Raw genomic sequence first — 14913 nt, forward strand, 5'->3', positions numbered from 1 at the left:
GTTCTTTATTGGCGTCGTTACGTTTTTAAGTGCAACATTGAAATATATAGTAGTGCCTTCAGTTTTTTAAGGGTATACAAAGAATTTAATAAAATATTGCACAGACTTAGACAAAAGTATATTTTTTTAATATTTATTTATATATATTTTTTTTTTTCTTGATGAGTGTCATGCATACATATATTTTTCATGTTTCTACTATAGTGGATCGAGCGAAACACTGCACCACAAAACAACGAAAGCAGATTTTGAAATTAAGAGCAGATCTTCCACAGAAATATAAAGTATTGTTTCATGTTCAGCAAAAATCATTTCAAATGCAATCAAATTTGTGGAAAAGCCGGAAGAAAGAGGAGGAAAACGAAGAACTCCCCTGCAAGACGATCGCAGAATTGTAAGGTGCTCCAAAGAGAATCCCATGAAGTCAACCATACAAATTAAAAAAGACGTAAACTTAAATGTTTCTGGCGTGACTGTATGTAGAAGACTACGGAAAGCTGGATTAGCAACTTGCAGCCCACGAAAAAGGCTACTCCGGACACGAAACACAGGGCAAAACGTTAGGAATTTGCAAGAAAACTTGGTAGTTGAACAGCTGACATGTGACGTAATATTTTATGGAATGACGAGTCCAAATTGTTTTGTATGGCGGCACGTGCTCACGACAATATGTTAGACGTTCTCCTGGCACCGAAAATCAGCCCCAATACACCTTAAAAACCATTAAACATGGGGGCTCAGAAAAAATGGTATGGGGATGTTTCGCATATTATAGCCCCATACACAAAATTAATGGCATAATGGACACCAGTATTTATGTGGAAATGACACAGAATGTTATGTTGGCATATTGCAGTGTCAAAATGCCAATAAAATGGGTCTACCAGCGGGATAATCATCCAAAACACCCGAGTCGAAAGGCCAAAAATAGGTTTCGCCCAAACAAAATTGAGGTTATGGAATGGCCAGCTCAGTCGCCCGCGTGTAATTGAAATTTTATTTGGATGCATGCAAGTATGTACATACATATAGACTGAGATAAATGATCTATTTATTAATGCTATTGTTTTTGCTTGTTACTTCTGATTGAATTATTCATGTTTCTATGCAAATAAAAAATACATATATATGTATGTACATATATTTTTGTTTCTTTTTCCTGTGCGTATTCTCCCATACCATTTGCTTGGCATTTTTGATCATAAATGATAGTTTTATTGGTATTATACTTATTTGCGGTTCAGAATATTTATAATATCGTTTCTTATATGTACGGTTGTACATACATGCGTGAGAAGTAGTATGTGTTACGAGCATAAATACATAAGTAAATATCGATGTGTACATATTTACATAGGCATGCTCGAATCTCTCAGATATTTGTATTATGCATAGTTAGCTTTTCGTTTCTTGTTTTTAAATGTTTCAATATGTACATTAATACTTTTTTATAATTGTTCTTTTATTAAATTAACCTACATACATACATATACAAATAGTTACATATTACTTATTGTATTATTTATTACAATCCAGGTTCCCGTTTTTCAGTAGAAGTAGTGTTTGATAGGGGCTGTATTAATGAGCAAAATAAATATATTTACAATTTTTTTCCGTTATGCGCTCGAATCTAAATATGTGTGTGCTGATATTCAATATTACAATGCTCTGAACCTCCTGCATAATTTGTTCATCTAGATATATACATATAAGTATATACAGTACGGTTCACTTGATTAGAGACAATGATTTAGTTATTAAAGCAACCGTATTTGATCTAGTGGCTCAAGGTTAGAACCTTCCTAACGGCATTTCGCAGCTGTAATATTGTGCTTGATTTATTGGTTCACATGAATAGAGACACTCAGTTTGCCTATATTATTTGCGCATTAAAGCTGTGAAAAGTGCTCGGGTTTTTTAGGCATTCGTTGTGTTTAGTCCGAAAACTTCTTCAATCTGAAAGCAGAAATGTTTAACAGATCGCGAAAGAAGACAAATCGATATGTTGACCTCAGAGTGCTTTCGAATCGCCAAATGGCCAATAAGATTGGTCGAAGTCCAATTGTTGTGGATCGTTGCGTGAAACAAGGTGCCTCCTATGGTAAGAACTACAATAGCAGAGCTGTGATGGCTTTAACACTGAAGGAAAAAATCTTAGGGTTGCATCAAATACCGACCATTCAATCGCAAAACATAAAGAAATGGCAAATATTTCGGCCCGCGAATCCACTGTTCGAAGAACTATTCCAAAACGTCACATCTGCACCATAAAAAATTACAAAACAAAAAACACTTTTGAATAAATTTCACAAAGAACGCCGCCTCGATTTTGCAAGGGACCACATGGCATGGAGTTCTGTTACAAATAACGTTCCTGGTGAATGGAAAAAAGTAGTATTTACTGAAGAGAAGAAGTTCAATCTGGATGGTACGGATGTATGCAATTTCTATGACTTAAAAAATGAGGAAAGGTACTTGAGCCGGCTTCCCAGCCGTGAAGGTGGTGTTATGGTAATATCGTACTTGCGCACGTTCGAATTGAAAATTGTAGACTACAAAATGATGGGCAACAGCAACAAAACTCTGTTGAAATCATCCTTTCATCATCATCATCTTTTGGAATCATCACTTGAAGTATATGGATTGCGTCCCAAAACGTTGAAACTTTATCATAGCCACCGTATTCGCCAGTTCGGATTATTATTTAAAATCTATGGAGCTTGTTCGTAAGGGGTATGGAATGGGAAACAATTTGAAGGCGAAAATGCTTTAATTCGACTCACTAAAACTACCTGGAATTACATTATGCATACTAGAGAATTTACGAATGGGTTGGTGCGTGACTGCCATTCGGAACTCAGAGAGAACGTCGATTCGAATCTCGGTGAAAGATCAAAATTAAGAAGAAAAAAAATGTTTTTGAATAGTGGTCGCCCCTCGGCAGGCAATGGCAAACCTTCGAGTTTATTTCTGCCATGAAAAAGCTCCTCATAAAAAATATCTGCCGCTCGGAGTCGGCTTGAAACTGTAGATCCCTCCATTTGTGGAACACAAATAGGAGGAGCTCGACCAAACGCCCAAAGAGGGGGTACGCGTCAATTATACATATATGTATATACTGGAGAATCTATCCAAATCCATTCATCAACGTATTTATGAAGTAATTTATAAACAAAGTGGCAGCACAAACTTTAAGCTTTAAATAATAAATGTAAAAACACAAAATTTCCTATATTTGTTATAATTCTTTTATTTGGTTAGGTCCTCATTCAAGTGAGCCAATAAATCAAGCACAGTATTACAACTACTGAAGTTTTACTCCTGCGAAATACCGTTAGGTGGAATAACATTTTGGTGCATGTTTATTTTCCAGCAAAGTAACGTTTTAACTTGAATTATCAGATCAAAAACGGTTGCTTCAATAACCATTATTCCATTCCATTATTCCATAAAAATTATTGCAACTAATCAAGTGAACCGGACTGTATCTTTTAAATTGCTCACCATCCCAAACGCCCAATTCTCAATGACGGCAGTAATGAACGGAAGCCAATCGATTAATTTAGAGCACTTTATTTTATTTCAAATAAATTGTGAGGTTTTAATGCAAAAAAAAATACAAATATAATAAAAACGAAAGATTTTTGAATACATAAAAAATAAAATAAATCGCACATTTCATTTTAGTTCAATTAATACGACATTTATTGTTATTTTACACCAATTAGAAACTCAATTCATATACATAAATTCTGAAATGCATGCAAGCAGTATATTTATTATGTATGTGTACGTATGTATGTATGTATATGTGTATGTATTTACAAATGTATGTGTAAATCATCCAGGCTTTATACAACGCACCACGGGTTAGTTTACAATTCTCGCTTTACCGCGAACACTACTCAGTTACACTTGCGCACTAAAATTACATGCACATTGAATTTTTAAGTTATGATTTACAACTCCCTTATACAGAATACAACTAATTTATAAATATATTTTTAAACAATTCCTTGGCGCTTGAGTTTAATTATTTTATACGTCTAATTTGTTTTTTTTTTTCTTACTTAGTTCTGCATATTTTTTAAACATTTTCAATGTCAGCAAAAAATTTCTTAGCTATAAAATTGAAATAATTAAAATAACAAATATGCTTTTCATACATAAAAAATAAGCAGTAATTTAATACAATTGTTCAAATAAGATGATCTACCTCAGACTTAATAATGTTGCTCTTAATGCAACAGCTACTAACTTCGTGAAAACATTTTTACAGATGTGACCAAGATCTGGCCATTAATCGGCTCTCAGCGAATTCGACAGAATCAGCTACATTATGTTACGAAGCGGTTTGTTTATGAAAAAACTAAGATTGTGTTGGTGACAAATCTATCACCCTTGAGCTAGTAACAGTTTTCAGATTTAACGGGGCAAATTTTTTTCTCACTATTTAATATTGGATATAACATAAATCTGTACGTATTTTCGCAAATCGTATTTAAAAATTAATATTAATTGCTCATAAAAATCATATTTTTAAATATATACTCTGTAGTTTGAAATCTCATTTATTTTGAAGCTCCCGGAATTTACATCTGCATAGATGGTGCATCTATACTAACCGAAGCACTAAAAAGTGGCAAAAACTCTAGGTGCCTGTGAATATTCACAATCAACCTTCGGTAGACACACTGAGGTGTGAGTCATCCCCCCAAATATTTGATGGGCTGTAGTTTGCTTATTTCTAACATCTAGAAATATACCGTTAACTACCTCAATACTTACAAAAACAACTTTAACTCTATTTGTGGAAAAAAAATATGAATTGGGGTGAAATTTACCCAGTGTTTCGTTTAGGTAGGTGTGTCTACCGAAGGTTAAGTGTGCATGATTTAGCTCAGTATCTCCCTTAGCTGTTTTTTTTTTCATACATAGGCACGCACCTCTTACGAGTAATAAAACCTTTCAAAATAATTACTATGCTATATAAAAAAATATTGAATACGCACTAAATTAGCATTTATTACTAAAATATGCCAATTAATTTATTGGGAAATGTGATCTAACAAAAATGGCTAAAGCGCTTTGTCTTTTTACAACTAACATTCTATTTTAGGCATTTTGCAATACATAGAGTATAAGAAAAAACACATACTCGAGCAGGTTGCCCTAGTCATATCAAATCAGTGGTGGCATTTTTTTATCAATTTATGTGTGTAGTAGCAAATATTATTACACTCTCTAACTTTCTGCACCTCATCCGTTGGGCACATAAATGCTGCATCATGGTATAGCAAAAGACTGCATATCATTATGAGCAAGGAGATTTGACTAATTTTAAACGTGTTACGCATACAGCGTAAATATCGCTAAATCTAAACCAGTTAGACTGAAAGCGTAGCAGTTTACCTTCGAATAACCCACCAAAGTAGATCAATCGGCTGGTTTTCGCTTAGTTTATAGATTTTAGTTATGCTTTCAAGACATGGTCTGCAAAACTGTTTTATGCCATGCAGCTGGCAAATTAAAACTAAAAAAACCGGCTTATATCTGTCCAAAAAGAATGAAAAACTTAAACTTATTATGCGTAAATGTAAGTATAATGTTTATTTCTTTATAAAATGTTTATTTTAATATAAATATTTATACAAAAGGTAAAAGGTAAGCATTGAAAAATCAAGCTTAAATCAGTAAAAAATGCTGGAATTTCATAACAGAGAGATGTCAATTGGTATAAAATTTAAATAATAACTGAAATCATACTAGTTCTTTTAATACATATACATTTGAATCTTCTTATGCCTCAAAACCCGAAATATGGAGAAAACTTTGCTTCGACGAACTCAATAGGGGCACATAATAATCACTAAACTCTATTTGTTTTATCAAGTTCACGTTTTTAAATTATGAAAAATTTACATAACTACGAATAAGTAGGCATTTCCTTTAAAATTATAAAATTTTATTAAAAAATAATTGTATTTAATCAATAACCAGGGAAATTTCGAATGCTTTCGGTTAAGCGGTTTCGCAACAACTTAGAATGAATACTGACTAGAATTTTTTGTGTTCGGTTTGTCGATTTGAAGTAATTTAAATGAAATGGATATTTTGATTTGAACATTTAGTATATATAGGCGCATAAGATAAAATTTTCATCATGAATACAAAAATTAGTGGTACAGAACACTTCACACATTATTACATTTATAATTATTACATTTTTTCAATGTATGTTTACGTTTACATGTAATTTTTTGCCGCTAATACCCTCATGAATAGGGTAGTTCTCAGCTGCTTGCTGACAAAAAAAAAACATGAATCTTTGCTTTATTTTTTGACAAATACAACTTCTTATTCCAAATTACAAATAGTTCTATACACAAGCAAGCGAGTACTATGCCCGCAAATTTGTGTATCTCTAAATATGTACGAACAATCTTAATTTTCAGCTGTCATCTCGAAAATTTAGTTTTGCATACTTCCTCCAACATTCCAATCTAATATGTAACATAATTTGGGCAGTAAAGTTCTTGTTTTTTTTTTAATTAACAGCAACACGTTTCATAACATTTATAAGCATTTAACATAATTTCTCTTTTTTAATGTTTTCACACAATTGTATTTTATTTTGTATGTTCGTTTGTAGTCATGTATGTATGTATGTATGTACATACATCTTTATGCAACTAAATAATCGATTTCTGAAGCATTTTTAAAGCTATTTTTTTGTTTCACCATCACACAATTTTAACATAATTTTTACAACAAAAATATTGTTTACAATTCGTTTTTAATGGTAGCATTGCAGTTGCAATGCACTACTCACTATATTCGTCGTTTGTATGTTTCGTTTAATAGTCGTTATGTTATTCCTTGGTTTGTTTTTCCTTTTTGTTTGCATTGCCAACGATTGTCGGAAATGCACTACCGAACATTTTCAACTATTCATCTCAACTGATAGTGCATTTCCAAGCCCGACGTTGTTAGTGTCGGTGTGTTTCTGCTTCCCCTTCTAATTCAAACTCCAAGTAGCAGTCATTACTCATATAAAGTGTACGCCACTGAGCGGCAGGATCTTCACCACTGTTCACTCACATCTGCCTGTAGGGGGAATGCATTTTCAGCCATTGAAGAACCAGCGATGGTCCCCCGGCTTGTATATCGGGTGGTATAGTACTCAAAGGACATTTGTCAATATTTAGATATTTTAGGTTTTGACAGAGGGCCAGCTCGTAGGGAAGCTTCTCTAAGCAAGGATTTTGATTGATATATAGATTTTCCAGGTTTTCAAGTGAGCCAATCTCTTCCGGCAGGTACTGTAAATTATTTTCGCTCACTGACAAATGTGTCAGGTTGCTTAGATGGCCAATGCTACGCGGTAATATCGAGATCTGATTTGTTTGTAAAATTAGCTTTTGCAACTCATGCAACAGTCCAATTTCGTTAGGGAGCACCTCTATGCGATTCTCCTCCAAGTCAAGTATACGTAATTTACGCAAATTACCTATGGTATTCGGAATCTTTTTGAGCATATTGTTGGACAGCACCAAAATTTCAAGATTTTGTAAGTTCATTATGTCATCGGGCAACTTCTGTAATGCATTTGTTGCCAAATTAAGTTCAACCATATTGACCCAAGTGCCCACGTCTAGTGGTAACGCAGTAAGCACATTCTCCTTCATATTGAGTTTTGTGAGACCTTTGGCGCGTGAGAATATGCCATATGGTATTTTATCAATACGATTATGTTCAAGGTTTATGCTGTACACATTAGTAAACTGTGCAGGCCCACCGGTCGGATAGCTGGTGAAAGAGTTGCGCGATAGTGTAATATTGGTGAGGGCGCCAAGGCTAGCCAAGAGACCGTCAGGCAATTGCGTTATACCGTTACCCTCGACATTAAACTCGTCCATACATTTGCAATTTTTAAGTGATGCTGGAATACTGGAAAGGCGATTGTATCTGAAAACGCCAAAAAATTGAAATTGAAATAAAAATAGATGCACAGGTACTACATATTGAATATGCACGCTCTTCTACTCACCTTAAGCCCAGACGTACCAAACATTTCAAGTTGCCAATTGTTTCTGGTATATCCAGGAGTTCGTTGTGCTGCAAATCCAGTGCGCTTAAATTTACACACTTACCAATATCCTCGGGCAAATGTTCCAGGTGGTTGTGAGACACGTCTAAAGTAGTCAAATTTACCAATGCACCAATCGCAGGACCCAGCTCTCTAATTTTGTTTTCCCGCAAACTCAACATTGTCAAATTAGTTAAGTTGCGAATATCGGCTGCCACGGCTATGATACGATTGAAACGCAGATAGAGTGTGGTCAGCGAACGTAGGCGATATATGACCGAGGGGATTTCAGCGAGCTTATTGTGCCGCAAATCAAGCACTTTAAGCTGCTTGCAATTTTGCAATGACTCTGGCAGCGAAGTTAATGAGTTTTCGTTTAATGCAAGTGTTTTTAAATTAATCAAACACCCTATTTCAGTAGGTAGTTGACTGATTTTGTTGCTATACAAGTAAAGCTCTGTGAGATGAATGCACTCCTTCACTGATGTTGGTATAACTGTGACGGACGACTTACTCAAATCCAAACGTTTAATGCCTTAATAACGAAAAACCATTTACTATAAATGTACGCATCGAAATATTTGATAAACCTGCTTACCTTCTTCGCGACAACGTTGAAGTGCTTTAACAACATCCTGATCAGCTTGTATAGGCTTACTTTTCTTCGTCGTTGGTTTAGGTTTGTTAGATTCGGGGTGTTTAACTGTCACCACCTTGGGACGTGTTTCCGGTGGCATTTCGTTGTTGTTGCCAACGTTACTGCTACTGGCTCCGCCGCCACAGGCACTGCCACTGCCGCTATGCGTCTGGTTAGTTGTGAGACTCGTCGTTATAGCTGCGGCGCAGCTACTGCTGCTATTGCTGCTGCTGCCGAAACAATGTGTGGTCAAGACACCTCCACCGCCGCTTCTGCCGCTTGCGATTGAATGGCCGCCAATAGTAGCTTCGTCTACCGATGCCAAAGAGGATGTTGATGCAGTCGCGCCAGCAGAAGAGCACAAGTTCATAATTTTTCCCAGCGTAGCGATCGGTGGCGACAATTTATTGCCCAAAATTGCAAACTTTTTAAGTTCAATAAGGTAGATTGCCTCTTTTCAATATAAATTTGGTGTGTAGACTTGAGAATGAATCAAGGTCGATGATTCAGCAATTGCAGTTAGGCTGTATTCAAAGAAACAAGTAAAACAAGTATTATTTAGTAAGGTTTGGAAGGCTTAACCATTGCTCTGAGGTCTGCTAACCTTATGGTTCTATACACTATTTAATATAGTTTGGAAACTGTTGAAATTGAAAGTCGAAAAATTTTCAGTCAAACTATAATCAATAATTTACTTCATTACAGATCATCCAGTACATAAATCAGACTATCGTACAAATGGCAAATTTAAATCCTTATGTTATTCCTTGTCACCCGTACTAATGCACTTTATGAAGTGAGATTAGAAAAACCTCTGAAAAACGTCTACTTTCCAATCACGTTTTTGATCCAGTGGATCCAGCCTTGTGAGGTCTTCAGTGTAGGGTTTGTGATGTTATTGTTGCTGCAGCAGCAATACTAACAGGTTCGGTCCAGAAGGAGAGGGGTGTTTGATGAGTGGGTTTGGTGGGCGTGTGAAAAAACCTGTGGACTGCAATAAGTTTATCAGAATTCTCTACGATTTGCCAGCGCAAGACGCAGACAAGCGTTCAGGTATCTGACGAGGCGAGATTTACAAAGCGACATGGTCTTTACATTTCGCTGTTGCCAACTATCCCCTTTGAAGGGAATACAGGCTGTCAAGTGTTCATTCTAGTTATTCTTCTTATGTGTCAATAGGCCGCTGCAGCCGAATGGATTGGGGCGTGACTACCACTCGGAAGACGTAGGTTCGAATATTCATCCTTCTATGAAGAGAGATACTGAAGACCAAAACAACATCAAGATGCACGCCGCAAATCGGGGTAGAGACTTGGGCAAAGACCTATCTAGAGATAAGCGCCCCAATTGTATCTAAAAATAGGGCCTAAAATTCTAATGGCACGAATGCTACTTTAAGAATACTGCTATCTCAATTCATTTCTTATTATTTTTCCTTAGAATTGGATTTGTCTTCTTCTAAACTAACTTTTAAGCTCATTTTAAGTGGCTACTTGTTATAATATTTCTTTATTTACATTTGTTATATGGTTATGTACATATGTATCATACTTATCAAATAGCCCGTAGCTATATTGTTTATTGGATAATAAAAAAATGAAATGAATTCTGTGCAGCTCAAAATATCCGAGTTATGTTATGACATTGCCCGGCATACTCTCACCGTAGCCTTTCCTCTTTTAAATTTCTTCTTATGGTATCTCGTCCCACCGCCAGGACTCACTCAGACCCTATTATGTTAAAAGCAGTACACTCCCTTTCTAGCCAATTCATCAATTACATCGTTCCCGTCTGCGCCCTTGTAGCCTAAGATCCATAAGAGTGAAATGCAATTGCTCGGCCGTAAAGTGTTTAGTCCAAAACTATTTAAGGGTATATCGCAAAAGATGATAAAACCTCACTTAGGATGGCAAATGCACCGAATAATTGGGTTCATCGAATCGAAATAAGTAGTGCTTCATAATAAACAGTGAAATGTTTTTCATTCAGTATAACACAACGGCATCTAATAAAGCCCTAATAAAGTTTTCCTTTAGGGTAATTTTTTTGTCCTCTGAACTAGTACTGTCGTCACCAAAGTTGGTGTGAAAGACATCCTCTTTCATAATTATTAACATTAGCTCGTGTTGAATTAAAGTTTTATAAAATTGTTGGACTGTGTAATTAATAATTTGTTTACTTAATCTCATTCAAATCCTATGTAAAATCCCGTTTTTTAAATTGTAAATTGTTTAATATGAATGAAAATTTTTTAGGAATAAAAGAGCGAATTTTATCACCTTGTTTTGATCAGTTAACGTTTCACCAGATACTAGAAATTTGTATGAAACATTTTTTTTTGTTTCAAAAGGGTTATTAGGATATATCTCGAAAACTGCATAGCAGAAAAAAATATTATGTGGACTTTCGGACTCGGTGACCGATTTTAAATAGGAATTTGATGGCATGGTGCTTTAGTTTCTTTGTCTCTAAATTAGTGTAATAAATAAACGACTAAAATGCGATTCCCTTATAAATAAGCAAATTCTATCTGATTTAGGGTTAACATGTACGAACAGAATAAGACTTTAGAATAGTCTCTCTTTGACTATGCAAGAGTCAGAGACTAGAATCCGTTTATTAAGAATTCAAATTTACACAATTTCAACAGAGCATTATCATGAAATTCATAATTCGCTCTTTGTCGATGTTATGAAGCACACCACAATAACAACTATTACATTTTGTGCTGTATGTAAGTTACTCTTCAACCTCTCGAAAATTTAACGAAACTTAGAATATTTCAAACCAATCACACAAAAAAATGTATGATTGCTAATCGTAATGAAAATTTAACAGGTATGTTTCATATATATGATTTATCGTTTCATCTAGGTCTAGGGTATATTCAATAACGCATTATAATGCGCAACGTACTTTTGCAGTGTTGGCAATGCGTTCAGAAATGCAAATATGACAGTACTGCAAATGCATCGCGTTCGAAAACGCCATTTTTGTATCGAACGTCGCGCATTATTTGCAGGAAAAATTTTAATACTGCCAATCTATCAATTGCAACACTTGTCACATTGGCAGTGCTGCCAGCGCTGCAATTACTGCGCATTTATAATGCGTTTCTGAATATACCCCTATTTCTTTCCAAAATACAGGGTGGCTGATGAATTTTGCTACATTAAGAAACTCAAATAACTTTTTTTTTAGTGTATGGAATTCATTTATTTTTTTTTTTTCAAGTTGAAGGTCATTAAATTTTATTAAATGTAGCTTAACTAGTTTTAAAAATAATTGAATTTAAATGCCCCCCATGCTCGTTGACACAAGTGCGGCATCTTAGTAAAAAAGTTGTTCATTGCTGCTTTGAGAGTTGCGACAGGAATAGCCGCAATTGTTGCCCGAATGGATTCTTTTAGTTCATCCAAATTTGTTGGCTTTGTTTTATAAACTTCTTGTTTACATAAACCCCACAAGAAAAAGTAAGGTCAGGCGACCTTGGGGGCCAACGAAATTCGGAGTTTCTTGAAATCAGTTTATTGGGAAATTTTCGTCGCAACTCTGTCATAACAGTCTGGGCTATGTGAGACGTTGCCCCATCTTGTTGAAACCACACATACACACAGAGTTGAAAGGAATTCTCTTTCGGCGTAGTTCTGGATAGAAAAATTCTTTCATTTTCAAATAACGGTCTCCAGTAACCGTAACGGTGTGACCATTTTCTTTCTTCAAAAAAAATAAGGCCCGACAATACAGCGTGAAGAAACCGCACACCACACTGTCACGCGAAGAGGATGCAATTCCGTCTCGTGGAGTATCTGTGGGTTAGAAGTACTACATATTCGACAATTTTGTTTGTTCACATTGCCGTTTAAATCGAAATGGGCCTCATCAGACATGAAAAGGCAGTTTAACATGTGTTGGTCTTCTTCCACCATTTGCGGGATCTTCTGGCAAAATTCCAAGCGAATCGGCAAGTCTGCTGCATTCAGTTTGTTAACCATTTGAATTTTGTAGGGAAATAAGTCTAAATCTTTGTGCATTATTGTTTGCAAAGACTGTCGGCTGACACCAAGTTGAGCAGATAAGCTTCTTGTTGAAACCCTTGGATTGCTTTGTATAGCTGCAGCTACAGCAGCGATCGTTTCCTCCGTCCGAACTGGTGGGTTTCGATGATAAGGCCTTCTTGCGACTGTTCCTTGCTCAGCAAAATTATTCACCAGTCTCATTATGGTCCATCTGCTCGGGGGATCGCCGCCAAACATCCGCCTGTACTCTCTCTGTACCAAAACTACGGACTCCAGTGCGTGATAGCGGCGGACTATCCAAATTCTTGTTTGCGTGTCCCAGTTATCCATTTTAATAAATTTTAAAGATCAATCTGCAAATTAAAACAAAAATGGAACAGATAACTTAAAAAGAAAAAAAGTTATTCAATTTTTTTTTGGTAGCGGCTTTCATCAGCCACCCTGTATTTATTTTTATGTAGGTAAGACATATTTTGGGTACGACTGAATCGGACCAAACATACAATTTAACATAATGCCACAGCGTCACCTAGCAAGACCAAGCAAACCTTCTTCTTCAGTAAAATCCCTCGCAATCAAATAAGCGGTTTAACAGTCAACTAAAAAAACCCACAGTGTACAGAATACAGAAGGCGGCGCCTTCCGAAAACGGCCACTTAATTTTGCATAATATTTTTGTTAATATTTTATTCATGGAGTAAAGTTTTGTTAAGTTTATGTTAATTGTAAATGTACAACAAATACGTAGATTTTCCTTAGGATATCTTTTTCAATTATATTCATTTTTTCCAAGATACAGCTTATTTATTCAAAAAGTATGCATTGTGTGAATAATTTTGTCCGTGTGTGTAACATATATTGCAGCACAGAAAGTAAGCCTACGCAACGAAGGAGCGATATTCTCTCAAATATCGCATGTTATCCAAAAAAATCTGTATGAGGCTGCTTCAGAGTTCAGTTTTGTTTCGATTGACGAAGTTTGCGGTTGTCTCAAATATAGTTTTAGGGAAAATTCGAGCAAATAATAAGATTAAGAAAAGAGGGGAAATTCTTTAAATTCCATCGCTTAAAATGTTGGTCGTGCTAAGTCAACAGTGCAAACGATATTAGAAAACTTTTTTGAGGGGAACTTTGGGGATGGGGAGTGTTGTTGTTCGGGTGATCTCCGTGGAACCGTGAAGGTTCTATTTATGGTGCTGGTTGGTTGCGGGCTGTCGGGAGCAACATGTGGCCGTATACCGTGTGGACACACCCTTTAATATATTGAGTTTGGATGGAGCCGTCTTTGGCAAACACAGCGGAAATAAACTTCGAGTACAAGGTTAGGCTCAATGCCAACCCTGAGGTTGGAATCAGGCCTGCTGCATGGAACTAATCCAGTGACGATAGTTGAGGGTTAAGGTTCAGCGCACTAGACAAGGCTAGTTTATTTAGGCGGCAGCCCTTGGTCGAGAAAAACTCGAGTCGTTCCGGTAAGTAGAACCGGCTGTCATGGGAACGATTAATGTATTTTCACAATCCATTTATTATCCTCTAAGGTGCTTTATATAATTTATTTTTAAGGTGTCCGGCGGTGCCCAAGGGAGGATTTTTCGCTTTTAGAATTTAGAAGATAATTCTTTCTTTTTCTAAACGCGAGCCATCTATATAACATTTTCCCTAACCACAGCCAAACACACAAGTTGGACTGAAAGTTCATCATCAGTGTCCAACTATGATGCATTATGAACCAATAAAAATGCTTCTCTCTTTGAAGTTCACGAGAGTGTACACTTCACAATTCGTCAATTTGAAGAAAGTTATCAGCAACAGATTCCTTAGAAAACTATAAAAGACCACGAGAAGCAAAGCGCACAGCAAAATTTGCCTATCTTCAATTCATACTGCACCTTGCAGATATGAATAATTGTTTATATGTAAAGTGTAAAACTTCTTGCATACTTCTGATGCATAAATTTGTGTTACGGCAATATATCTTACGTTGTTGTTCTTATCTTACCAAAATCTAGTTGTTTGTTTAAACTTCTAGTTCGCACAGTTTGTTCATAAAGAATTAGTACAATTTTCGCAAGCTTATTTAAATAAAACACTGCAGATATTATATTTGTTAGTATTCTTCAGTTCTGGCCAGTGCTACTATTTTGACACTTCTCTTCCTGTCTTTCATG

At 35.8% G+C, this 14913-nt stretch overlaps 1 protein-coding gene and 1 long non-coding RNA gene across 2 annotated transcripts; one reads left to right on the forward strand and one right to left on the reverse strand.

Moving 5' to 3' along the window:
- The first annotated feature begins 17 nt into the window (after positions 1–17).
- LOC128856040 (uncharacterized) lies at positions 18–1133 on the forward strand. The gene is made up of 2 exons (XR_008453783.1): positions 18–116; positions 205–1133. It is a non-coding gene; the product is annotated as an uncharacterized LOC128856040 (long non-coding RNA).
- Positions 1134–3676: 2543 nt separating this feature from the next.
- LOC128856039 (leucine-rich repeat protein soc-2 homolog) lies at positions 3677–14898 on the reverse strand. Its single transcript, XM_054091394.1, has 4 exons — positions 14745–14898; positions 8688–9250; positions 8051–8624; positions 3677–7968 (listed from the first exon to the last, which is right to left on the reverse strand). The coding sequence occupies exons 2-4, from the start codon at positions 9094–9096 to the stop codon at positions 7098–7100; spliced, it is 1854 nt and encodes a 617-aa protein (XP_053947369.1). The 5' UTR covers positions 9097–9250; positions 14745–14898; the 3' UTR covers positions 3677–7097.
- Between the last annotated feature and the right edge of the window lie 15 nt (positions 14899–14913).

Source organism: Anastrepha ludens, chromosome 2, assembly GCF_028408465.1.
Source record: "Anastrepha ludens isolate Willacy chromosome 2, idAnaLude1.1, whole genome shotgun sequence".
Taxonomy (NCBI): Eukaryota; Metazoa; Arthropoda; class Insecta; order Diptera; family Tephritidae; genus Anastrepha; species Anastrepha ludens.

What these genes read in the sequence shown, in the direction of transcription:
- LOC128856039 (XM_054091394.1), bottom strand. Translation starts at nt 9,096, where the DNA reads ATGAACTTGTGCTCTTCTGCTGGCGCGACTGCATCAACATCCTCTTTG. An exon ending in TCAACGTTGTCGCGAAGAAG is followed by an intron (nt 8,625 to 8,687) that starts GTAAGCAGGTTT and finishes TTCGTTATTAAG; the next exon opens with GCATTAAACGTTTGGATTTG. An exon ending in TTGGTACGTCTGGGCTTAAG is followed by an intron (nt 7,969 to 8,050) that starts GTGAGTAGAAGA and finishes TGGCGTTTTCAG; the next exon opens with ATACAATCGCCTTTCCAGTA.